At 43.2% G+C, this 26232-nt stretch overlaps 1 protein-coding gene across 1 annotated transcript; it reads right to left on the reverse strand.

Annotated features, from left to right (window-relative positions):
• Positions 1-1311: 1311 nt before the first annotated feature.
• robo4 (roundabout, axon guidance receptor, homolog 4 (Drosophila)) lies at positions 1312-21216 on the reverse strand. Its single transcript, XM_014997942.2, has 19 exons — positions 20913-21216; positions 15372-15698; positions 14575-14732; positions 14227-14347; positions 13375-13513; positions 12809-12936; positions 11568-11683; positions 11258-11489; positions 11032-11153; positions 10437-10608; positions 10156-10353; positions 10000-10042; positions 7189-7301; positions 6320-6649; positions 6070-6174; positions 5850-5985; positions 4796-5023; positions 4362-4717; positions 1312-3253 (listed from the first exon to the last, which is right to left on the reverse strand). Exons 1-19 carry the CDS (start codon positions 21112-21114, stop codon positions 3072-3074), a joined length of 3408 nt encoding a protein of 1135 aa, XP_014853428.2. The 5' UTR covers positions 21115-21216; the 3' UTR covers positions 1312-3071.
• Positions 21217-26232: the final 5016 nt, after the last annotated feature.

The raw sequence follows: 26232 nt of genomic DNA on the forward strand, positions 1-26232 counted from the left end.
AGCAGCCGCGCGGCCTGGTTAAGACGTGAGGAAGTTTATCTCTGCTTTTCAGCTCTGTTATTTCCAAACTGGTTTTAGTTTTTTACATATAAATCACGAGCAGAAGCTGCCCTGCAGTTCCTAAATGAAACAGATGGTAAAGCTCTCCCCTCCTCGCCACATTCTTGGTCTTGTCTGACTCAAGCAACCCAAACGGGCACGGATTAGGAGGGGGGGGGAAAAAAGAAAAAAAATGAGTGTGTTGTGCTTTGCCGGGGCACGACAAGCTGCTGTCGAGGAAATCATTAATCAGACTTAGTGGAGGAGTCGTGGCTGACCTCCCGGCTCCTCTACTGGAACGACATCCAGCCAGACGACTCCGCGAGAGCTCTGGCCGATTCATCAGCGCGCAATCTGCTCGGAACAGGAAGCATCAGGTAAGAGTGTGAGAAAGTCACAAATCACGCGCTTCCTGTTTAGCTCCGAATGCAAACAGATGAAAGTGTAATTATTCCCCTCAGCGCGTTTGCAATTAGAAGCCTTTTTATCGGGTGCAGCAGCAGCAGCAGCAGCATTGTTTGGGTTGGTTAATCGAGTTGGACGGACGAGTTCCAACCGTCACCTTCCCGCTCGGCGCAGGGGGTGGGGTGGATTACATCAGGTCTCACAGGGATCTTCTGGAATGATAAGATATTTTACGTCCGTTAACATGGATGGCCTAGCATGTCGGTGTGAAAAACCGGACTTCATCCGCTCCCGTGGCTCCCACCACGTCTCCCAGCACAGGGAACCAGTGGGAATCCTCTCTGTCTGGATTTGAACAAGACGTCCCGGAAGATGTGCTAGAAGACTACACTTCCCTGAGGGGAGAGGAAAACAACAAAACTGAGCTGAAAGTTTTAAGGCAGACTCCCTGATGTTTGGTGCATTAGTAGTGGCTCCCTGAGTTCCCCTCTCTGCATCCCGACCAGCTTTTTCCTGAGTTTACATAAAGGTTTCGCAAATCAAAATGGTATGGAGCCCCCTGCTGGATGGGCACCCTGGGTGGTGAGCCACATTAATCATTTCAAAAAGCTGTTTATGAGAACATACTGGACTCCTGGAGATGCTTTAGTTCTTTGGTATGTAAATCAAAATGCTTCATGTCTTCTGCTCTGAAAGTAACGGCTGAAGTTACAGGAAGACTAGCTGAGTGAGTTCACTGAGGTTCAGTTTCTAACTCATAAAGCAACTCAGTAGTGTAATACTTTTCCTCTCAGTCCTTTGTTTCGCTACAGAACGACTCCACTTTGGATATTAACGGCCATATTAACTGTAATCAAGTGAACAAACTTTGTCTCAGAATAAAATATACTTTTTATTTCATATTATAAATCACATTTTATTTCAAGATGTACAAAATACAAAGCAGATTTTTTCCCCCTAAATGCTAAAGTTTGCTCCTATTAGTAAAAATCAGGCTGAGCTTTGAATAGATCTGCTTCTAAATACACAAAATACTCCCAATTGCAGTTATTTAAAGTTAAAATATTTATTACTCTTTAAAATCCTTATATCTCTAATAAGGCAAATGTGCACTTTAGAATAATGTAAACTTTATAAAATCATAAAAAAAAGTGTATTTACCAGAAGAGACAACTCACTCCTGGCATCTAGATCACAGCTTTTTTTTTTTGGGGAGTGTTTGACAAAAACCTCACCTCCTGATACCTGCTGTTGGTCTACAGTGTGTGAACATGTCAGAGGCGACTCCAGACAGACCCTGGAGTCCATTTATGTTCTACAATCATAGCTTATTTGCTTTTACAGGGCTTACAAAACTGTAAGACAGTTTCTGGCCCGTTCTTTTGTTGAATAAATCAGAATGTTCTACTTAGAATCTAAGCCCTTTCCACTTTTTACTCCGACATTCAGAGAGTGTGTAATAGAGAGGCTAAAGTGGCTTGTTGGAGGCTTCCTGTGTGTGTGTGTCATGTGATTTAACTCTGCCCGCTGTGCTCAGACACAGGATGTAGCACAGCGAGCTGCTCTTACCGCACCTTAAATATGTGCCGCTGGATTTTATGGAGCAGAACGGCTTTTCCTGTACATCCTGTCTACACGCATAATCAGCTGGACCAGCACTGAAAAACGCTGCAGTCCAACTTATCAATGAGTCGTATCAAAACAAAGAGTTTGCAGGCTAACGTTAGCCTAGCATTGCAGAAAAAGTGGTCAGTTCAGAACCAAATGTCGGAACTGCATGTTTTAAGCTGCATAGTCTGATTAAAATGGTAGCTTTATTACCAGTTAACTTGTGTTGGAGCAGCATGCTGCAGGTGACCTGCTGCTGGGATAAAACGGAGAGGAAATGACTGAGGAGAAACAAAGATTGTCAATAGTTACTAAATATGAGGGATTCTGATAACGTTTATGGTGTTTTTTTTCTTTCTGATCAAACTTTACAGCATTTATTTTGATAACTTTATTGAGGCCGTCCAATCTGACTGGGTATCTTCCAGTGCCTGCTGTGCAATCCGGACATTCCAAGTTATCAGCACGCAGAGAAGTGCCAATGTGAACAAGTTCAAAATTCGTTAAATAACCTTTTCATGAACACGTTGCATTTCATTTAACCACAACAAAACCATGGTGCTATGACGGATTCGAACCTCAGTCTTAATGAAATCCTGCACGAGCCACAGGAAAACAAGAAGCGCATTTTTTCTAAGACCGTCTCCACCGCTGCGTCTCTTTGGACGTTTGAGAACACACGGGGTGAGAACCTCCCCAGGGAAATATCTCATTATGCTTCTTTTCAGGGAAACGATTCGAAAACACACACACACACAAAAAAAACACACTTCCACAGCTCCATGAAAGTCATTACAGAGATTCAAAGAAGTAGCTGAAGAGCCCTGAGGTAAAAAAAAAAAAAAAAACAGAGAAAAACTATTACAAACAGCATGAGCCTTGCATCTCCAGTGGAAGTGTCAGTGAAATGCTTCTAATGAAGCTTCAGAGCCCGGCCGGTGAAACGCTCCACCTGCAGCATCGGGTCAGTCTGCTCTGCATTGTTCTGGAGGAAAAGAGAGAGGTCACAGCAAAAATGTCTAAGCGTTGAAGGGTTTCGTGTTTCTGCCGGGATAGTGAGCTCCGTACTGCGCGTCCATCTCCTCCACCCAGGCCAGGCTCCAGTCCCACGCGGGGATGGGCTCCAGCTCCCCGAAGGCATCGCCGTCCGAACGGAACGGCGGGTACAAGGCGCTGAGGGGGGAGGCCGGCGGCGAGAAGTCTGAACACAGAACAAGACGACAAGCCGCGCTGAGGACGTTAATCCGATTCAAAGATTCATGAAAATAAAATGAAAAAAAAAAAAAAAAAAGCAGCGGCTGCTCAGCCACGTGACAGTAGAAGTTAAGGTGTTTTTTAGTCACAGCAGAAAAGAGCAGAAAGTGAGAGTTTGACGGATGGAATGAATCCTGTGGGGAACGGGCAGAGTGATGGATGAGGTGACAAAGAGGGGCAGAAATCTGAGATTTCAGTTTGATGAAAGATTTTAAATAAGTGGGAGCAGGAATTGGAATGGATTCATCTCTCTTCAAGCAGCAGGCATGTGCACAACTACTATATATGTATATATATATATATATATATATATATATATATATATATATATATATATATATATATATATATATATATATATGTTCCTCCTTGTGCTGATTCTAGAGTGGAAAGTGGAAATTTCACAGAGACGTGAAATCTAAGAAGCTGTCTGCTGTAAGTAAGGAATCATGGCTAAATGGCGCCATCTGCAGGAGAGACGTATAAATCACATCGTGGACCGCAAACTGTGAGGTCTTTGGTTTTATCCTCTTCAGTCAGGTGAAGAAGAACCATGCAGTACACATTGAGAACCTAATAAAATCAAACTGATTTCAAACGGTTCGTTGTTTGCTGCTGATTAAAGCTCACAGAACAAACACTGAAAAGTGATTCTCGTGTACCGTGATACGTCTGAGATACATTTATGTGTGTGTGTGTGCGTTTGTTTGTAATACCTTGTGGGGATGATTTTCCTGACATATACTACGTTGTGGGGACCAATTGCTCCTCGTGGGGACCTGAGCCTGGTCCCCACGAGGGGAAACCCTGTTTTTGGGTCAGGGGTCACATTTAGGGCTAAGGTATGAATTGAGTTTTGGTTAGGGTTAGGGTTAGGTATGTGATGGTTAGGGTTGGGAAAAGGGTAAAGGTAAGGTTTAGGCTGTAGAAATGAATGGAAGTCAATGGAAAGTCCCCACAAAGATAGCAAAACAAACATGTGTGTGTGTGTGTGTGTGTGTGTATAGAGCTCCACTAACTGCTGCCATGTAAGACCCCTCCCCTCTCCCTCTTACCTGTCAGCGAGGCTGCACTCATGGTCTCTGCGGCGGCGGCCAGCAGGCGAGCGAACGTGGCGCTGTCGTTGGTGTAGCAGCTGTCCACCGAGCTGATGAGGCTGGTGCGGTTGCTGTCCATGTTGCTGTCCATGGCCGAGCTCCAGGTGTTCCACAGGGAGCTGTCCCAGTCACTGTAGCAGGAGGACGGTGAGCTGTGAAGGCCAGAATGACGCAGTGCCGCCGGCAACGGCTGGGCTCTGGTGGCGGCGGCGGCCGCGCCGTCCTCCGACTCGGCCGAGCCGACCGGCCCGCAGATGCTCCCCAGGGTGGAGGTGAAGCTGTGGGGCAGGGAGGGACGCTGCTCTGGCAGGACGCTGCCGAAACAGAAGACAGACCGTCAGGACACACATCTGGAACATCTGGAGAGAATGAGGTGTTAAAACATCCCTAACCTGAATCTCTCAGGGTTAGGACTGAGCTCCAGGTACTCAGTGGCTTCCTGCGGCGTCAGGGAGGGACTCTGATCAGCCTCCATTAGTGTGGAGTAGGATGAAGCAGACAGGTGGCTGTAGGGGGCGCCGCTGTGCTTGTTGGGTCCTGCTTGTCCATGGTAACCTGACGGGGGACTAATTGATGGGATGGAGCCCAGATCCTCTGTCAGCTTTGTGGAATGACTGGAACTGAACACAGTTAAAAAAACAAACTCAGTTCTCATAAAGAAATCTGTAAGAGTGAATACTGCTTATATATCTTGCAGCTAAACACTCTATTAATTTAGTCCCGTCAAGTAATTTTAGTTAGTTTTGTGAACTCTCATTTCAGCTGGTTCCCCATAGTTTTGAAAAGCCTTATTTTTTTTTACTTTTATTTCAGTTAAAGCTGCAGTATGCAACTTATTCAACAATATATTTTCTTCATATTTGTTCAAACTGTCACCACGTGATGGCATCTATGTATGAGACAGAAAATCTGTAAAATAAAAAAAGATGGAGTTCCTTCATCTCCTCCCAGGGCTGCTGTTCCCATTCAAAACAGAACAAATCAGAGTCAAGAGGAGGGTCTTGGCGCTGTCAATCAAACACGTGTAGCGCAGCTATAAATGTGCTACTGGTAGAGAAACAACTTATCATCAGTGGACATGCTTATAATTTGTCACAGGCTAGGTTATAGTAAACCAGGTGCAGCGCAGCAGAGAGCGAGGAGCACCAAGACTGGCTGCAGCTTTAACGACAATATATATTTTTTTTCCTTCAAGTTTTCATTATTACGTTAAAGATAATTAGCTTCCAGACAGCCGGTCGGCTTTGAGCACAGGCTGCAGGTCAGATGCCAGGCACGGTGCTAAGAACCTGACTTGTCACGTTAACAAAATAACGTGTGTGTTTATGCTAAAGTTTTGTAAGCAACGCAAATGAAAATAGTTGAATTTTGGAGAAATTTTATGACTATTAATCCATAAAAACAGTGTTGTGTCATTTTTATCAGGCCCACGCCGACATGTCTTACCCCTCGTCTGAGGACAGGGTGTTTCTGTTTGCGGCCATCAGCGGTGGGGGGGGCAGCAGGTCCACTAAGTGCAGAGAGGCAGAGTAATGCAGCAGGCGAGAGCCAGCAGCTGCTTCCCCGCCCTGCGATGCTCCACCTGAACACGGCAAAGGAAGTCATGACGTCACTGCTCTCCTCTGTCCAGTTGGGAGCTTGTGACAAAAACACAACGTCTGCGTACCGTGGCGTCCTGCTGGCACGTGGCTGAGTCTCTGCTTGCAGGCTCTGGAGGGACCGGCCTGGGTTCTGGAGGACAGGACCGGCACGCTGTTCACTGCATGCAGCTCTGGAGAGAGAGAGAGAGAGAGAGAGAGAGAGAGAGAGAGAGAGAGAGAGAGAGAGAGAGACGGGTCAGAATGAACCGGAACCAAACATCACGCTACAAACCCCAAAAACAAAATGCTGCCATCACACTCCCAGCTCTGCCCCACCTGGCTTCCCGTGGGGTTTCTTCTCCCATGACTCCCTCAGCACGCCCATCTTTGGCTGAGGACGTATGGCCTGTTTCCAGGGCAGAGCCTCCTGGCTGCTGAGGGACGACGACTTGGAGTCAGGCTGGGCGAAGATCTGGATGGTCTCCGCCCCCTGCTGGTGAGGCAAGGCGTGAGGCACTTTAGGGCAGCGTCCGGGACTGCTGAAGGTCTTCAGGCTGCTGCCCTTCAGGTCCACGTAGAACGTTCCGTAGACGCCGCAGCTGTCGGTCACCATGGGAACAGCCGAGTCCACGATCCTGCTGTCCTGCTTGGACGAGACTGGAAGACCTGGACGAACAGAAATTATGTTATGCTTTATTTTTTAATTATATAATATTATACTCTAATATTTTATATTATATTGCTTTACAATTTATTTTCTGTTCTCTTTTTTCTTTTTCTTTTTTTTTATTTTCTCTGCATGTTGTGACATACACGAAAAAACTTGAGTTTAGTCATTTAAAACTGTCCTAATGCTGGACTGGAGAGAAACGTTACCCATGAAACAACCCAAATGCTAAACGACAAAGACTTTCATCTGCTGTTTAATTTAAGCTTCAGTAACATTACATTCAATATCAAAGTTAAATATTGTTATGACAACATTAGTTGTGATTAAATAATTGTTTTTCCTCGCTCTTCTCATTTTTTCTGTCACCGTTCCGTCTGAATGCGATGTCACATACAATGACGATATCCATGTGAAATACTGGACCCCTCTAAATATCAGCTACAGGGACAGTTCAAATGAAACAGTTCGAACGAAACACACACACCAGTGCTCTCAGCTGTGTGTGTGTGTGTGTGTGTGTGTGTGTTTAACTTACTGGTGCTCCTGATCCCAGGATGCCTGTGACCTTGGGCCCACAAGTCCTGGTATTTCTGGCTGAAGGGCGGCCTCCAGCCACCGGACATCCAGGGAGAATCTGGAGCGGCCATCCTGCACAACAGAAAGGTAGAGTCGGTCGAAGGAAAAATACATCAATAAGGACTTTAAAACAAGTTTCAGGTACGATTTCTATGTAGAGATACAATAATTGGAAGTATTTTTCCATAACATAACATCAGAAGAAGTAATAAGGACTCCATGCAAATGAAGGAAAATAGAAACTATGTTAGCAAGAGTTAGACTTACTTTGTGGTCATTGCACAAAGACACTGAATACTGAAAAACTGTAAGTGTATATACAGGTGCTGGTCATAAAATTAGAATATTGTGATAAAGTTCATTATTTTCCATAATGTCATGATAAAAATTAAATTGTCATATATTTTAGATTCATTGCACACCAACTGAAATATTTCAGGTCTTCTATTGTTTTAATTTTGATGATTTTGGCAAACAGCTCATGAAAACCCAAAATCCCTGTCTCAAAAAATTAGAATATTATGAAAAGGTTCTCTGAACGAGCAATAAAAATAATCATCTGAATCAACAAAGTAACTCTAAACACCTGAAAAAGATTCCTGAGGCCTTTAAAAACTCCCAGCCTGGTTCATTACTCAAAACCGCAATCATGGGTCAGACTGCTGACCTGACTGCTGTCCAGAAGGCCATCACTGACATCCTCAAGCAAGAGGGTGAGAAACAGAAAGAAATTTCTGAACGAATCGGCTGTTTGCAGAGTGTTATATCAAGGCACCTCAGTGGGAAGTCAGTAGGAAGGAAAAAGTGTGGCAGAAAACGCTGCACAACGAGAAGAGGTGACCGGACCCTGAGGAAGATTGTGGAGAAGGGCCGATTCCAGACCAAATTAAATTTTCATCTCCATAAAACTTTTCAGCAGATGGAAGCATGAAGTGCTCCAAAATCTTCTGATAGCTGCTGCATTGATCCTGCCCTTGATAAAACCCAGTGGACCAACACCAGCAGCTGACATGGCACCCAGACCATCACTGACTGTGGGTACTTGACACTGGACTTCTGGCATTTTGGCATTTCCTTCTCCCCAGTCTTCCTCCAGAGTCTGGCACTTTGATTTCCGAATGACATGCAAAGTTTGCTTTCATCCGAAAAAAGTACTTTGGACCACTGAACAACAGTGGTCCAAAGTGCTGCTTCTCTGTAGCCCAGGTCAGGCGCTTCTGCCGCTGTTTCTGGTTCAAAAGTGGCTTGACCTTTGACCTGGGGAATGCGGCACCTGTAGCCCATTTCCTGCACACGCCTGTGCACAGTGGCTCTGGATGTTTCTACTCCAGACTCAGTCCACTGCTTCCCCCAAGGTCTGGAATCGGCCCTTCTCCACAATCTTCCTCAGGGTCCGGTCACCTCTTCTCGTTGTGCAGCGTTTTCTGCCACACTTTTTCCTTCCTACTGACTTCCCACTGAGGTGCCTTGATATAACACTCTGCAAACAGCCGATTCGTTCAGAAATTTCTTTCCGTTTCTCACCCTCTTGCTTGAGGATGTCAGTGATGGCCTTCTGGACAGCAGTCAGGTCAGCAGTCTGACCCATGATTGCGGTTTTGAGTAACGAACCAGGCTGGAAGTTTTTAAAGGCCTCAGGAATCTTTTTCAGGTGTTTAGAGTTACTTTGTTGATTCAGATGATTATTTTTATTGCTCGTTCAGAGAACCTTTTCATAATATTCTAATTTTTTGAGACAGGGATTTTGGGTTTTCATGAGCTGTTTGCCAAAATCATCAAAATTAAAACAATAAAAGACCTGAAATATTTCAGTTGGTGTGCAATGAATCTAAAATATATGACAATTTAATTTTTATCATGACATTATGGAAAATAATGAACTTTATCACAATATTCTAATTTTATGACCAGCACCTGTATATATATATGTGTGTGTGTGTGTGTGTGTGTGTGTGTGTGTGTGTGTGTGTGTGTGTGTGCAAGTGTAACTGGCAGGAGATCAAAAAAAATTAAAATTACAATCTAGAATAAATACACAAATAATAATGAGTTATTACTAAAATACATATAACAGGCACTATGAAAGTTTTCTGTTCCAGCACGATATAAAAACACACTCCTCTGACGTCGCTGTTTTATTGACTCAACCTTTCTTATTTAAAAGACATTTTGGTTTTAGTGAGATATAAATCTTGTTATAGCAAAAACGATTTCTCATCTAAACCTCATCTGCTCCTGCATTTATTTCCAAGCTCTGGCAGTGAAGTGCTTCTGCCGTGTCGCATGATGTTCGGTTGATGTTTATTGTGGATCCTGCAGCTGAATCAGCATCTTAAATGGTTACTAAAGAGTTTAAAAATTACAACTTTTATTCACAGGAAAGTCCAACTCTTAAGGATATGGATCCTTCACGAAAATGTTATTAAGTTGTAGATGTTTTGGGGGTTTTTTCTTATGAGAACCGTTCAGCTACAAGCGCCATTTCAGGTTTATGCATATGTAGCATCACAGTACCCACCTGAACCTGAACCATCAATACAAACTGCAAATTTTACAAGGCTTCATATTTTATTTAATGTAAGTGTAAAATGGAAGAAATTTGAAATTTGATTAATAAAAGTCCATAAAGCAAACTGTGGTTTTAAGGTTTTGCCTGATTTATATAAAATGTTTTATTTTAAACATATTTTGTTAAAAGTCCAAGTAGAAAGCAGATTTTTGCTCATCTCTTATTACATGTGTAATCTACATGATGCTGTTTAACTTTCACCTGTGTTTGATGATGAGATCTTCACTGGCCAATCTGCGCAGATCTGGGAAAAAAAAAAAAAAAAAAAAACAGCAAATAAATAAACACAATTTCTTGTCTTATAGAAAGCCTGACCTCCAGCAGGGATCACACAGTCAATATTTTTAGAAAAGTCACCTTTAGCCTTGCTGTGGTGAGGTGACAGTTGACCTGCGCTGCTGTGGCGTCTGAACAGGAAAACAACTGCAATCATCAGAAGACACCACAAGAGGGCGCCAACGCTGCCGATCAGCACTGGGTCCTGGAGGAGGGCCAGCACAGGAGACGCATCCTGTTTGTGGGTGTCTGGGTCTCTGGCGCCCCCTAGCTGTGGCTCTGAGTAAAAACAGACATTCTGGGTGGTCAGATACGGAGGGAACATGACGGAGAAATGAGTTGAAAAAGGCTCCTGGTCTCACTGGTGACAAATCCATGAGGATCACTGAGCGTCCCCACTCCAGCACCGTTCACTGCTGCCATGGTTACCCAGTACTGCTTCCCTGGTTCCAGTGTGGAGACATCCAGGCTGTGTTGGCCGCTGTCCACTGTCCAGTTCTGGTACTGCTGCTCGTCAGACTCCATGCACCAAACCTAAAGGAGCAGTTCGCACATTTATGAGAGGAAGCTCGTGGTCTCAAAAACACTACTAAAATGATTTAGAATGATTCTCATGTGAAACTGCAGAGCAGAATGTTTTCTAACAAACCCATTTGGATTGGGATCAGCAGTGAACTCCGGAAAAAGCCCACTCCTGGGAAGGAAGGGGAAAAAAAGCAGACAGCAAGGAGGGATAAAAGGACAGAAGGAAACAAAGAACAAAGTAACTACAGAGAAAAGAATGACAGGAAGGAAGGAAGAAACAAAGAAACTAATGACGGAAAGAAGAAAGGAAGATTAAGAGGAAGTAGGTAGGGCAGTGAGGAAGAAAGAAATGACATGTAATGGTAAAAAAGAAGAACAGTCCTCAGCTGATAGCCCAATTGTTGATGGGTTATCAGACAGGGAGGTGGTCACCTGGTAGCCCTGGATGACGCCATTGTGGCTGTCGGGAGGAGGAGGCTCCCAGCTCAGATGGACGGTGTTGTTCTGCTTGTGGTCCACTGTGATGGACACGGCCAGAGGGGGCGCGCTGGGCGCTGCATGAAAAGCGGCGATATATTCCCCCTGAGTTAGTTTGACTGGTGGCTTAAAGCGGAGGAAGAGATGCAGGTGAGGCCTTCTGAAGCCAGCCTACCCTCACCTCTCTCAGGGACTCGGAGATGCCGGGTGTTGCTCTCCCTTCCGTACAGGCTGCTCCCGTAGGGACGAACCTTGAACTCGTACTTGTAGCCCCTCTTCAGAGGGCCCACCTGAGCCTGGAAGCCCGGCAGCGAGACCCTCAGCGCTGCCCAGTCTGAGCTGACAGGCAGCAGGGGGCGATAGAGAACCTCAAAGCCGTCGAGGTAGTGAGGCTGAGCTGGAAGGGACTGGAGCTGGTCACGGGAAACACCAAATGCAGATCAAACACTCAAACACTCCACCCACAAAGCTGTAAAACAGGACTCTCATACCTTCCACTGCACGAGGGAAACGTTGGACTCCGAGGCGATGATGGTGACATTCTCCAGGGTCACTCGTAAGGCTGACAGCTCTCTGTGGAAGTCTTTCTGCTCAGTGCTGGGAGCCTCTGCACCAGCAAATGTTTCACATTAACTTTTATTAGAAAGCGTCAAGTCGTCCACAGTGGAAACACGACAGTTAACTTTAAAGGACGAAGCAGACGTCGCAACGTAGCCCATCGTTTGGGCCGTAGAAGGTCATTTCTACTAGGCCATGTTGCGGCGTGGCTTACTAAATCAGATGGATCTCACTGAAACGTTTGTTCCAAGGGAACCATTTTTCATGGGCTAGATGGAAATAAATAACTAATCGTGTCAAAATATTAGCCTGACCATAGCAAAAGAAAATGCACTGCTGCGTAGTCAAACAGCAGCCGCCTGCCTCTCGCCTAATGACTGCGGGGGATAAGCACCAGGCCTGACGGACAGACAGATGGAAGGATGGATGCAACCGCAGTATTCTAGCAACTAATATAATTGTGCTGTGTCATATAGCGCTGCATTTGGTGCAATAGGCTTATTTTGACTGAAGTGTGAACGCTGTGCCAGTGCATTTGCAGCCTGTCAAATAAACAAGTAAATGGATTAGTACGTGACTACATGCCAGGTTGTTAAATGTGTTTTATCACAGTGCAATTAAAACAAGAAATAATTGAAAATAAAAAGCCTCATAAATACTGTAAATCTATAGATTTTATGTGTACTGTGTCTCCCTTCCTCACGATCACATTACATCAGCCGTTAGCTTGAAGAAACAGACGTAGAGCTGGAATGGCGCCGTCGTGTCAGCTTGAAAGGTGCTTGAAATGTGCAGTATGCAGATTGGTCTAGAGGAGGCGCTGTTCTGCACAAATGAACTGTAAACTTGTGAACGGATCATTTTGCTATACTGATCCTAGATATTCACTCAAATGAACAGCTGTTCCCGTCACTATTACATGATAATCTGGTTTATTTTGTTGCATTGTATGTCCTGCAAGCTAATAGCATGAGGGTGATTCATGTTTATCTGCACTGCAGAACACAAGTTAGCTTTCAAAGCACCAGCTCTCTGTTAGCATGCAACATGTCTGCTGTGAATTTATTACTATGAAGGAATAACAACTGCTTCTGGGAAGTTTGTCTGTTTTTGCAGATATTTTCCAACATAAAGCAAGTTGCAAAATAAATGTAAAAAGAGAACGAAAACTCGCCTTCAACTTGAAGTTGTGCAACTGCAGCGACGACTCCGACGTGATTCGCAGCTGTGCAGGTGTAGCTCCCAGCATCCTGCACCGTCACATAATGGAGCTGCAGAGTCTGGTCCGGGTTTATGAGATACCTGGAAACAAACAGCGAGCAGCGGGAAGAATCGACGGGTCTGGTGTCACTACCAAAGCTTGGTCAAAACCTAAGCAGGTACGTCGAGCTGAAATGTTCCTCAGCAACAATTCACAGTTCATCCGTCTGAGGATGTTTCTGTTTCAAACGTAAAAAGCCTGAGCTGATAGTTTCCATTTTTGTGGAAAGTGCAAAAAATCGTGAAGTAATTGAAGAACTCTGAGTCTGAACCAGTTGTTATTCGTACTTTTCACCTTCGGACCATCAAGTCTGAGGAGACCTGTGACCCCAACTATCAGCAGACTAATCAGTGGACCCCCAGCTATTCACAGCTTAGTATTCATAGAAAATCTGCCTGCAGACACTGGACAGAGTCCAACACTGGACCAGCACATAGTCCGTGTCACTGATGAATGAAGGTAGATGGAGGGCGGGCTACCTGCCGTTGGGAAGCGGCCCCTGCTCTCGGCTCCAGGCCACAGTAGGAGGAGGGTCCCCTCTAGCCTGGCAGTAGAAGTGGGCCGACTCTCCCGTTCTTACCGAAACGTTCTCTGGCTTCAGCACCAACACAGGCTTACCTGCGGTAGATGATGACAGCAGAAACTCAGTGGATTGCTTTAAGTGCTACAGCAAAATCCCAGTCAGTGTAAATATGTCACAAGTTTCTTTGGAGAGAGAGGTATTTTTTCCCCCATTGGTGGGTTAGAAAGAAACCCAAATCAAGAAAAAAAAAGGTAGTGCTTAACAACATCATCCAAAGTGCTGAAATCATCTCTCATCGACCGATGAAAATTGTGTCATTTGGTTCGCAGAGAGGAAGCCGCCTGCCGAACTCGACACGGGGCTTCAACAGAGCTCTATGCAAAGTGTCGTGCGATTGGTCAGAAGTTTGTTGCAACGTTTTAATGCGGAAATGCACTCAGACAGCAGTGTTGATATTTCTCTTCAACTATCCGGTTTCCTATCCCTCTAAAGGTGTTTATGTATCTGCACGCATTGTGCAACTAATGTACATTTGCATAATTTATCGCTAAATAACTCCTGTAAAACTAAGACTGGGAAATGGTGAATAACCCCTGGATGGAAATTGTCGTGTCACTGTTCACTGAAGCTGTCTGAGGCTATAAAACGTTTTCCATGACCATGGCGTGATGAATACCGAAGCGGGGAGGGGGTGTCCGCCGGTGGTCTGCCCTGTCGTATGAAAGGTGTGCACAAATATGAGAGCTGTTCTGCTTCAGATGAAGCCTGTCTGGGGGCCTTTGGTCTGCTTGTTCTCATCTGCTCTCACCCAGCACAGAGAGCCGAGCCGCCCTGCTCTGCCTCTCTCCCATGATGTTCCGGGCCACACACACGTAGGAGCCAGAGTGGCTCTTCTCTGCAGGCGCGATGATCAGCTTCCCACTCAGCTTCTGCAGAGCAAAGCAAAGCAGCACAGATCAACTAGCTGCAGCATCTGTGGAACATTTTATTTCAACCATCGAGCAATGAGTACATGGGACTGCTTTTACAGATTATAATCTATTTGCTTTTTCTGTGCGAGGATTAGTCAAATCATCGATTACGACTCTGCATTGGAATCATGAACCTCAGAATGAAGACATATTCACGTGTTTCCATAATCAAAGCAGCTGCTTACGGTGTAGTGGTGGTCCGTGTTGCTGATGGGGACGCCGTCCTTCTTCCAGATGACGTTGGGTTCTGGATGTCCCATCGGCGGACCGCAGTATAAAACAGCCACCTCGCCCTCTGCCACCTCGGCATCGCCGGGCTGGACGCTGAACTCCTCCTTCAGAACTGCAGGAACACAGAGACACGTTCACACTGAGCCGGATCAGAACGACGGGCTTCGCTCTGATCCTAAAACTCTGTCAGGGAACTAACAGTTTAATGGACGTCACATGGTTTGTGGAGAAACAAAATTTGCGGTAGACTTACAGTGGAAAAATCAGTGATTAATGACATGAAGTTTCTGGTGTGTAACACCGTTATACTGTCTGTCACGAATGACTGAAAGTTGATTATTGTTTAAAAGTCCAGTAAAGAACAAAAATATGTCTTGATTTACTTAAATCCTAAGATATGTCATACCTTTTGTTTTCTGTACTACCGTGCATTCCAGTCAATACACCATTTTGTTGTGGCTTATGTGATAAATTTAATCTTCTAAAAATCGTCCTTTTCAAAATGTAACACTTTAAGGTCCATTTTAGACACATACGGGCAAATACTTCATGTAATTTGGGTTGATTTTCACATTATTTCAGTATCGATGTACCATACTGAGGCAGTGAAATTCTGAGCTCAGCATGATTCTCTTGGTATTTCAACATAAGGAGTCAAAATCATTTTGTAAACAATCTATATTCTTCTTACCTAAAGATAATATTTAGAGCTGCAGCTAAGACCCCTGTGAGTCCCCCTAGACCATCTCACCTGCAATATACAGCGAGGCATTGCGGCTGGTTGCCTTGCCGGCGCTGTTCGTGGCGACGCAGACGTAGACGCCCTCGTGGGTCTGGCCACGCCTGCCCCCTCCCACATTTAGAAAGAACAGGCTCCCCTCGGACAGAACCATGGGGACCGCCCGGCCGTCTCCCTTGTCTGTCCCCAGGGGCTGACCGTTGCGCAGCCACTCGATGGTCGGCCTGGGGCTCCCGTCCACGCGGCAGGACAGAGTGGCAGGGCTGCCCGGCTTCACCACCACATCAGAGGGGTGGTGGACTATACGTGGTTCTGTCTCCTCCGTCCGGACTCTGCCACCTGCAGATGGGACCAGATGATTGTGAAAGTATTATTCATTTCAACAAGTAAAAATATATTTTACTTCTATGTGAAACCTGGATGAGAAGCAACCCCCGACTAAAATTCAAGAAAGTTACTCATTTGACACGCCGGCTACAGGTGGGTGATGGAGATGGGGGGTGGGAGGACTTTTTATTTTTAATTATATTTAAATTATTACCGACCAATTAAATCTTCTTAGGTGCATCACAAAGTATCCGTCTTTGGAATTTGCAAAATGGACGCCGTTTCAATATAGGCACACATGCACGTTTCTTTCTAACAATAACTGCTTTATTTGCATAATTAAAATAATGCATGTTTAGTTTATTGTTAAGCAGGTATAAAGCAAACCAAAGGAAAGCGTGGATTTTTAAAAAAAAAATACTAATTTGTGACCTGCGAGGACTTTCTGCTTGATGATTTTGACAAAAAGTTTGGACAGCATTGACTTAAAAGCTGAATCTATGCCACGGAAACCTACTGAGTGAAAAGGTTAGTAACATATGCTAACCAGGGATACTGCACATCTCTGAGTTCATGGTTCACAATAAGAAAATATCTCCAGTTAACACATTCAAAACCCTGCTACTCCCAAACAATGGCTATTTGTAGCCAGCGCCAGTGGAATGCCATTGTCGGGACTTCCCATGAAGTCGGATGACCACACTGGAGGAAACAGGAAGATTGTGATAGGCTTCCTGACATGAGAGGAAACCGGGAACCAGCAGGTCTCAGGAACATCAAGTCAAACAAAACGCACCACAGAACTCTGAAGAAAACAAAGAATATTTTGGATCCGTTTTCACGAGACTCGTACAGTTTTTTTTCCATCTCATTGCACCCGATACAGTAGAAGCATTTCCACTTCCTTTACGATTTACAACATGAGCGAGAAATGCGTGTAAATTCCAGAACACCAGCTTATTTGATAAGCAGGACTCTGAAGACATTGCGAATGCTAGTCTTTAAACAGGAAGCGACTGTGTCAACCAAATGAACAGCTCTCATTATTTTAAAGTAGCCCAAAAATAAATTAAAATATGAACGTTTCCTCAGTGGTCAGTGGAAGAAGATTGGAACCAGCAGGGTACATCTTATTTTAATAAATAAATTCACAACACTACAATATCTACCTACTGTAAATAGGGGAACTATTACTGACTTTAAACTTAAAAAAATAATAATAAAAAATAAAAACAGACAATTCTTTCAACAGATGGCTCCCTAAACCTAGTGCTGATTAGGGCCCTATATAATTTTGGAACACCTCTGGAAAACCTGAGAGAATCTGAGGGAAGTAAATTGAGGCTCTTTTAAAGTATGATGCTATGAGTTATCGTTTCATCAAAATACATCTGAATAATTCACCCAACTGGTGGAATCACACAGACACGCGAAGCTGGGAAAAATAAATAAATATATAATATTTATATATATAATTTTAGAGAAAAATGATTGTTGTGAACTTACCGGAGAGCAGGGACCCAAACAGCGCAGCCAATAGACATGTTCTAACCCTCCGGCTCATCTTTAGGGGAGTTAACATTATTAATATAAGCTAAGATTCTTTAGCTGAACGCTGAGGTCTGACTGGAATTTGACTTGTCGGTCTGTCAATTGTCTTCTTTTAAATTTACGGACAAACTCTCCCTCTAACTTGCCGCTCCTTGAGAGAAATGAGCGTCAAACTAAACAATCTGTTAAACACGCTGACAACACGCAGCTAACAACTTCCTGTTCGCCTCCGTTTCAAAATAAAAGAAACCAGTCATCGTAGTTTACAGCTAAAAATAATAAATTGCTTAAAACTTGTAACCTTTGTGTGGTTATATCACACTGAACTGTCGACAAGTTGAGACAATTAACCCCGTTTATCTTTTCATTGTCCCAATGAGTCCTGTGCATTTATTTTGAAAACAGCGAAATAAATGCGCAAGTTCCACTGGGATGAATGTCAGCTTTACAACCTTAATGTATTCCTTTCTGTTTTGATCGTGTACCTCCCAAGATTGAAATTAAAGTGTAAAAATATTCAAACTAGCCAAGACAAATTCGCGGAGATGTTACAGAGATCATTCTGAAGGGACATTCATAAAGTTAAACAAGCTCTTTAGTATTTCTCTAACAGTAACAGTTTTTTTTTTTTTTTTGTCTGATATTATATTTGCTGGATCACAGCAGCAACAATAAACTAATCAAAGTCCACAAAAGCTTTTTTTTTTTGTTTTTGGTCTGATTTCTAACTGTAAAATCACAACAGATTCAGTCTCACTATTACTTTAATATGTAATTTCATCACAGCCACATAATGAAAACTTGAGCAGCAGATGTGTCCTGGCGCCGTGAACTCTCTGCTGTTGTTTGGCTTGTTTTTGCAGGAGCAGCTCTGTCACCATCACTGCATGAAGCAGGGCGTTCTTGGCCTGTTTGTTTCCCAACAATAGAAGGAAACGGCGCATCTCTCAGCCTGCTGCATGTCAGCCATTATGTCAGCACTTTATGTCGGAGTTCATCTGGTTTGTTTGCATTTCACGTTTTCCTGTCTGTTACTTTTACGTTTTATGCCAGCTCTTTTGAAACTGTTATGCACAAATGTGTATGTTTTCATGATTTTGTGTGCCGTTTGAATTTTTGGCCCTGGCTCTGCCTCTAATGCCTCATTGTAAGGGCAAAATGCCGTGGTGCAAACTGCTTAGATGTAAACTTTTTAAGCTAATTTTAATATTGAACTGAGCTTAATGCATTGTCTGATAATTAGGAACAATTGGAATGCATCTGTGATTGGACTGAAATGACTTTTTTTGTAAAGTGCCATGAGACTACATTGGTTGTGAAGTGGAGCTATATAACTAAGCTGAATTGAACTGAGGAGAAGGAAAATAATACAATGGAGGATGAGCACATGAAAACTTGAAAGGTGTGATGTGCATGTTCTAAACCTCAATGTTTGTTGACACTGCAGGTATTCTGAGATATGTCTCTGTTTAACATGTCAGTTTTGATCTGAGTCAATCCAAAAATGGAAATTCTCGTTGCCTTCTTTCAATAATAGTAGATCATTGACCAATTATTTATCTTTTTTTGTTGCTTTTATACATGTAAAAGCAACAGTTCTTGACTTTTCCCACGTGAAACATTTAAAGCTATGCCTCAATTCCCTTTCATTTCACAATTATATCCAACTTTGCGTTGGTTTGCCACCTGCATTCCAATAAAACTCAAATTACAAACACAAAATAATGCTAATGCTAACAACGCAAAAAAAAAAAGTTTGATGAGTCTAGATACAACCGTAGCGTATGTGGCACAAACGTAACATTCCTCCTGATAAATAAAATCTGCCAGGATGACCCAGGAATAAGTGAACTACCACTAGTTCATTCCCTCGAATGGCCCACACAAACAAAGCATTGTGTGGTGAACTGTTCATTGTGAGGCTTAGAAAGGACCGAGGCTAAGTGATGGATGTTTATATTGATCCAACAAGGTGGGCTTGATGGCCTCGGCATCAGCCAGCTTTCAGTCGACAACAAAAGCTTTAGAACGGATGAGGGATGAATCCCGCCTTCCAAAACACAACCCATGGGAATGTTGTGAGGCCGAGATTTGCTGAAGGAAGGGCTCCTTTCTAAGCTGTTGACCAAGAGGTCAGGGGAAGTATAGCAAATGAGTGAAAGACGGGGAATTGGGGTACGAAAGAGAAAGAATGTGTCAGCTGTAGTGAAGAGTGTGATAAACAGTGACTCCACAGTGAATTCTTCACGTATGTCCATTGAGATCTGTAAAGAATTCGACAAGATGAATGCTGCTTTAAGTAAGTCTACGTAAACATGTGCGGTGCTTTAACTTCTGTGAATTGAAGAAGATGAAGCCTGAGTGTGAAAACAAAAAAGAGGCTCTTCAAAGACATTGAATATCTTTTAATTAAGTTCTAGCGGATATTTCAACAACATTCACTGTAAAATACGTACTGCAATGTGTTGTTTTAAGGCCACGCTTGATTGCTGCCCGACCTGGAATGAAGAAATGACTTTAACAGCATCTGTCTGACATCGTGGCAAAAGGTCTAAAAAAGAAACGACATTCATTGGGACCTGATCCAAAGAAATGTAAGGAAGTGGTTGGCATTTATCAGCCTGGAAAGGGAAACAAAGACACTTCCTTTGGACTCCAGCTAATCGCAGTGAGACCCATTATCCACAAATGGAGGAATCGTGGAACTGGGTGAACCTTCCCTGTAGTGGCTGGCCCACCAAAGACTCATCCAGGAGGCAACAAAAGAGCCCAAAGCAACTTCTAAAGCACTGTAGTTCCTCACTTGCCTCAATCCTGTGCTGCTTTGCCCCTTTAGAATCTTGATGACATCCATGAGTTTTGCCTCTTACTGAAATCCTGAAGATAAAAATGTCCGACCATATCTTTGTAACCTTAAGCCATAGTATACTTTGGTTACAAAGTCTGGATTTGAGTCCAATCGAGATGCTGTGGCATGACCATAAACAGGCTATTTATGATGGAAAACCCTCCAATGAGGCTAAATTAAGACAATTCTGCATAAAAGAACATAAAAAACAACAAACAATCATCTGCACCGATGGGAGGATTACAGTTACCACAAACTCTTGGTGGCAGACGTTGCTGGAACAGGACGGCCCAACCAGTTTTCAGGTTCAGACAGTAGTTACGTTTTCACACGTGGTCAGGTCAGGTTGCCTTGGTATAATTTGTTTATCTTCATAAGTTAAATCTTGTTTTAATCTTGTATTTTCCCAGGTTATTGTTGTCTGTAATGATGGCGTTTGAAAAATTTCAATGTGAAAAAAGACAAAAGAAGAGCGGAAGAAGACTGTTAAAGACTAATGCATTTTACAATTCTGTTCATATTACAATTTCTAAAGATAATTTTTCATAAAAATTGAGATTACAGAGAAAATCGAAACTGATGAAACAACTGATGAAGAACTTTTTTTTGTAAACATATCAGGACTATTCCCCCAAGGAATCCTGTCAGTTTCATCTAGTGACATGTTTATTCTGAAAGAAACTGTTTTGGAAACTGTTTTGATCCCTTTACTTCTTGATTAATAGAAACATTCAAAATATCACGTACCTGAGGACAAATCAAACCAAAGTTAAAACAATGTTAATCTCCTACTGACTAATTCACCAGGCGTGTTTCCTGAGCCGTACCTTTTCTTCGGTGTGGCCTGTTTCTGTGAGGTGTGTCCTGTTGCCCCATGCCGTGACGAATATGCTCTTTGAGCGGGTTCTTGAAGCTCCCGTCCAGCAGTTCTGGTTCCATTAGACATACGCCGTGGAACTTACACTGCTGTGAGATCCCTGCACAGGTGTGGAAGCAGAACACGCAAAGAAGCCACCCACGGACGAGCATCTTCACCACAAGACTCACACTCACACTGATCGTTTTAACCCTCAACCTGCCCCCGAAAGCTAAATGTCCAGACACCGGATCCCGCTCTTCATTTCCCTCAGCTCCTTTTCCTCCTCATGTTAGTCTAGATGTTCCATTAATCCCAGTCTCCCTCCTCTGTGGGTTTCTTTTTTTTTTCTCTCCAGGGAAGAGCAAAGTTAAAGGGAGGAGGGCCAAATAGTGATCAAACACAAGTTTCAGACCTCATGCTGAGAGGGAGAGAGAGGCGAGGGGGAGCACCATTCATCTGGCCAGATGAGACTTCTAGTTGGATTGATTTAAGGGAAAGAGAGAGGAGGATATATCTCCGAAAATCATATCAGCAGGAGAAATGCTTTTAAGCAAAACAGATATTTAGATTAGCTCATTTTAAAAATAATAATTAAAAAAACATTCACGAAAGCCCAACGAAAATGCAGAATAACCCATTTGCAGTTATTCCAGGCATTTAATCTGATCAAAGGCAAGACAAAACAGACGCAGATTTTTGAACATAAGCATCTTCGAGAAATGAACCTCGAAGACGACAAAATGGGTACAACAGTTTCTTTGCTTTCTTTTGACAGCTAACCCCCCACCCCTCCCTCCTGCCTTCACCCCCTACCAACCCAGCCTCCCACCAGTCAACTAGCCAGGCAAATTTGTAACTCCCTGTCTGCGCAGTATGAGTCTCATGCATCATCTTGGCTCGCCTGCAACAATCAAACAAAAGTACCAAGTCGGCCACGTCTGGATGGTCTTTCCTCAATTCAAATGCAATCAGTTTGTGTGGATTGCGTGGCCGTCCTGGGAGGAAGCAGATCCCACTTCTAAGTGGTTGTACAACACATCCACCTGCAAACAATATTAGATGGATGTAAAAACGAAGGTGGTGCAGAAAAGTCGAAGCCGCAGTGAATTTTCTCTGCACATAATTCAACTCACAAACATCCGTCTCCTGTCAGATTGTGAATCGAAGGAAGCTGCTCTGTGCTGAACTTACTGAAATTCTTTCCTCAATTAATGAATTTAACAATGACTTCTTAAACATAAAAGCTGTGCTTACAAAATTGAAATTGAAATGTAAGGACATTTTTTTTTAATAACATGTTGCTGAAAACCATTTCCAAGCAGACTAGACAGCTGCACCTAAAGTAACACCAATGCATCAATAATAAACCAAAACCTCATCCACATGATCTCTGTCTGAGAGTGATGTAGAACTGCATCGGTTGTTTTGGATTATTTTCTTCCATTGAATTATGTAAAAAAAATTTTTTGACTGAAACAATAAAAGACCTGAATTTCACAACCTTCCAGCTGCAACTTTCAGACGACATTCAGAGATTACTTTACCAGTTAAAGTACGTCATATCTTTGCTGGTTATTTTTGCTCAAGTTTGTAATCTTAGCCTTTATTTTCTTCATGTGACGTTTAGTTTGTTTTTATTTGTTCTTTTCACGTGTTTCTTGCTTTAATGTGGATCTTTGTTCCTTCATTTTCACATGAAGCACTTTGGTGTTGCTCACATTAGCATTTCGTGATGGTAATGGGCAGATGACTCGTCGTCTTCATCCATTACTCTGGTCCAGTTTTACTCATTGCTGGTCATCTGGTCAATGGATAAAGGTCAGCATGAGAACCCTGACCGGTCTGGTGCCAGGCAGCTTCATACTCAACAAAATGTGATGAACTGCCAATTGTTGCTCCTTTGTCAGACTCTACAATTCAGTTAAGGTTAAGGTTACCACAGTATAATGTTAATTTAAAACATAAATTATTTTAAATTTAATGACATTTTAAATAGTTCATTTTAAATTCCACTGTGCATATGGACAATTAAACTAATTTCCAATTAACAGGAAACCATTATTTTACCATCACGTCTCATACATAAAAACACACAGCGACTCAAGACTGTATTTTCTATTGTAACCCTTAATTAGAATGTTAATCTGGCCTTTGAGCTGTGTATCTATTGCCTTTTTAATCCCGGTGTATATTGAGTCATACACTCAGCGCTGTCTTATAAAAACCCCTCAGAGGGTCGTTCTCTGGCTCTCAATGGGAGATCGTGTCTGAGCAGCAATGGGGCCATTAGAGGGCAACCTCACCCCCCTCTGAGCCTTCATCATGCCCCACTGAGACCCGTTAGAGTTAAATTTTTTCCCCCTCCTGAGAGAAAACAACACCAAGAGCTCAAGCGCTCTAAAAATAGCTTCCTTCATTGCACATAAAAACCCTGAGAAAAAAAAATAAAAATCTGTTGCCACAGCATAAATGGTGTTTTCTTCCTCTGCACGTGGAAGGAGTGAAGGTAGCTGATCCATAGTAGCTAAACTCTTAGTAAAATCTGATTTCATGTTACGTTCCTATTTTTACAGCCGCCACACGGAGCACCAATCAGATTTTATTTACCAAACTCTGAGAAAGGATTGCAGACATTGCCATCTGCTTGATTTAGCGCCAACGGAACGACGTTCTTCAGGGACGAGAGCGCACATTTTGTCTGAAATTTACTGACGGATTCTCTGGGTTTTCGGAGTCTCGCGGGGCGGTGACAGTAACCGTATCCCAAACAGAGGGCGAGAGGCCTGAAGATGTGAACCGCGAGCCAGGAGTTCTGCTTGAATGCGTCTGAATGGCGGCTCTGGCCCGGTGGGAACGCAACCCGTCCCCTCTGTGGTCCCAACATTAAGCACCCGGAGCTTGTTGCTCACACCTCTTTGGCTTTGCATTGCTTTCTCTTTCACCATAACGCCCCCCCCCCTTCCCCCACAGCCCCCCGTCTCTTTATATGTCCAGCTGGCTGCGGCACAAAGACCGCATCTTCCAGCTCCAAATGATTCTCGAACCCCCACATGCTTTGTTCAGCTCATTTTCCCACTCCTGGGAGACACTTATTCTCGCTAAGATTAAAATAAAGGAATGACAGAGGGAGAGAGGAAAGGATTGGAGGGAAGAATGAGGAAGCGCGAGAGACCGTGTTTGAGAAGAAGGGAGGAAGTGGAGAAATACTCTGACACAACTTGGAAAAAGAAAAAAGTTACAAATGCTTTTTTTTTTTTTTTTTTTTTTTTTTTTGGAAGTTGGATAGTTTCCTATGGAAGCCCGTTTCCGCAACTCTGTTAAAAAATATATCTCATTATAATGAGATAGTATCATTTTGAGATACTATCTCATTATTTTGAGATAATTCATTTTATTTTTTTGTAACAGAGTGGCGGAAATTGGCTTCCATAGTTTTCAATTAGAGACGAGTTTTTATGTTAAGAGTTTTAACTCCAAATTGTATTTGGGATTTACAAAATCGCCAGCAGCAGATACATGTGGAACTCATTGTTTTTTCATTTCGTGTTAATGTCATTGTTCATGGAGGTTGACAACTATATATATATAAGATCGGCTGCCTGCGCTGAGCCTCTTCCGGTGTCTCTCACTGTGACTGCTTAGATCATGTTTAGTGGTACTCATGTGGTCAATTAGAGGTAACAAATCCCTCCATCGCTGAATAGTTTCAGATCCACTATCCCACCCTGGTGGAGTCCAACCCCCGCAACCCGCCGACCCCCCCAGTTCCCAAGCTTGTGTGAAATCAGTCAGTCGGATTCTTCTACAGAAAAAAAAAAAAAAAAAAAAAAGGAAGAAGAAGAGGTACACAGTATGGAGATGTGGGCCGGAACTAACAGGATTGGTTTTGATTCATTAGATTCTCTTTCATCGTCGTGGTTGGAATGCTGCTCCACATCTCCTCCAGCTTTGCGCTATAAAATTTAATATGGGGAGGGAAGGAGGAACTCGTGTAATTGGGGCCGTTTACTGCAAAACCTTGTTACTCGCTGGAGTCACCTGTTAGTCGAACCGCCAGGCTGAAACTGAATTCGTTAGCAGGTCAAATGCGGCAACCGACATGTAGAACAGCTGCGCAAATCAGCGAAACACAATAACGCCCGGAGGTTCTTGAATCCACTTTTGCTTGAGTTGCCTCAATTTGTGAAGACGTATAAGGATGAACGTTTTGATGCAAACCTGCTCAGTCCTCACAACTTAAATCGAAGTGATCTTTCTGGACTGCGCATGCCGCGCAAATGGCGCACACCGTTTTACCTTAAAGGTTCCGGATGTGTGTCAGCTACAAGTGTGCTACATTAATACTGGAGAAAGAGTTGAAAATGTCTGGAAGTCACTCCAGGAAAACTAGGGCGGATATACTTCATCTGTTCTATTCAAAACTTTTAAATAACTCAGTAGATAAACCTCACAGCAATAGTTAGATTATTTTTTATCCATGTTAAATGAGTTCATTTTATCATAACACATTGGATATCAACGCTGCATTAAAATGTGTTGTTTTCCAATTTGAAACGCATAATACACCTCCTGCACTGGATTTTACTCAGAGGTAGACGAGTAACTACGCTTTATTTTCCTTCCACTTCACAAGGACTCACTTCTTTTTGCTGGTCTATCAAAAAAAATCCTAATAAACTACATAGTAACTGTGTGAAGGTTCAATACATTCCCAAGGCTCTAAAACACTTTCTGCTTAGCAGCTGTTTCAGATTGCTGATCATTGTCATGGAGCATGAAGTACCGGGCTCTAAACTGTCAGTAACCATACATAAAGATTTCAATGTGTCAAGCTGAAATGCTCATGAAATAGCTTTCAGATCAAACTGGTACGATTTTGGAGATGTAATTATTGTAACATGCCAGACAGATGTTAAGACTGGGCCAAGTCACTCGTTGGAAAACTCATCTGTTTTCATCAAAGCATAGAAACTCAGCGTTCAGGCCGCAGTATTTTCTGCCGCCACCCACTTTACAGAACCCCCCCCACCCCCCACTTCCAGAAATCTCAAGCAGCTCTTAGCATGCACAGCAAGAAAATTAAAACCACTTGTCCTCTTCTCTGAAACTAGCCTGGTAAAAAAAACAAAAAAAAAACAAAAAACAAAAACAGCCCTTTGTTCTATGCTTTACTTTGTACAGAGTCCAGACCCTCGGCTATTGAGAAACGATCGATTGCTGGAGGTGTGGGCTCGGTTGAAACATGGTCGACACACAACTGAGTGGCTTCATTCACTTCCTCCGTTGCT

Source organism: Poecilia mexicana, unplaced genomic scaffold (genome assembly GCF_051168715.1).
Source record: "Poecilia mexicana isolate PSO_F unplaced genomic scaffold, ASM5116871v1 scaffold_14, whole genome shotgun sequence".
NCBI lineage: Eukaryota > Metazoa > Chordata > Actinopteri > Cyprinodontiformes > Poeciliidae > Poecilia > Poecilia mexicana.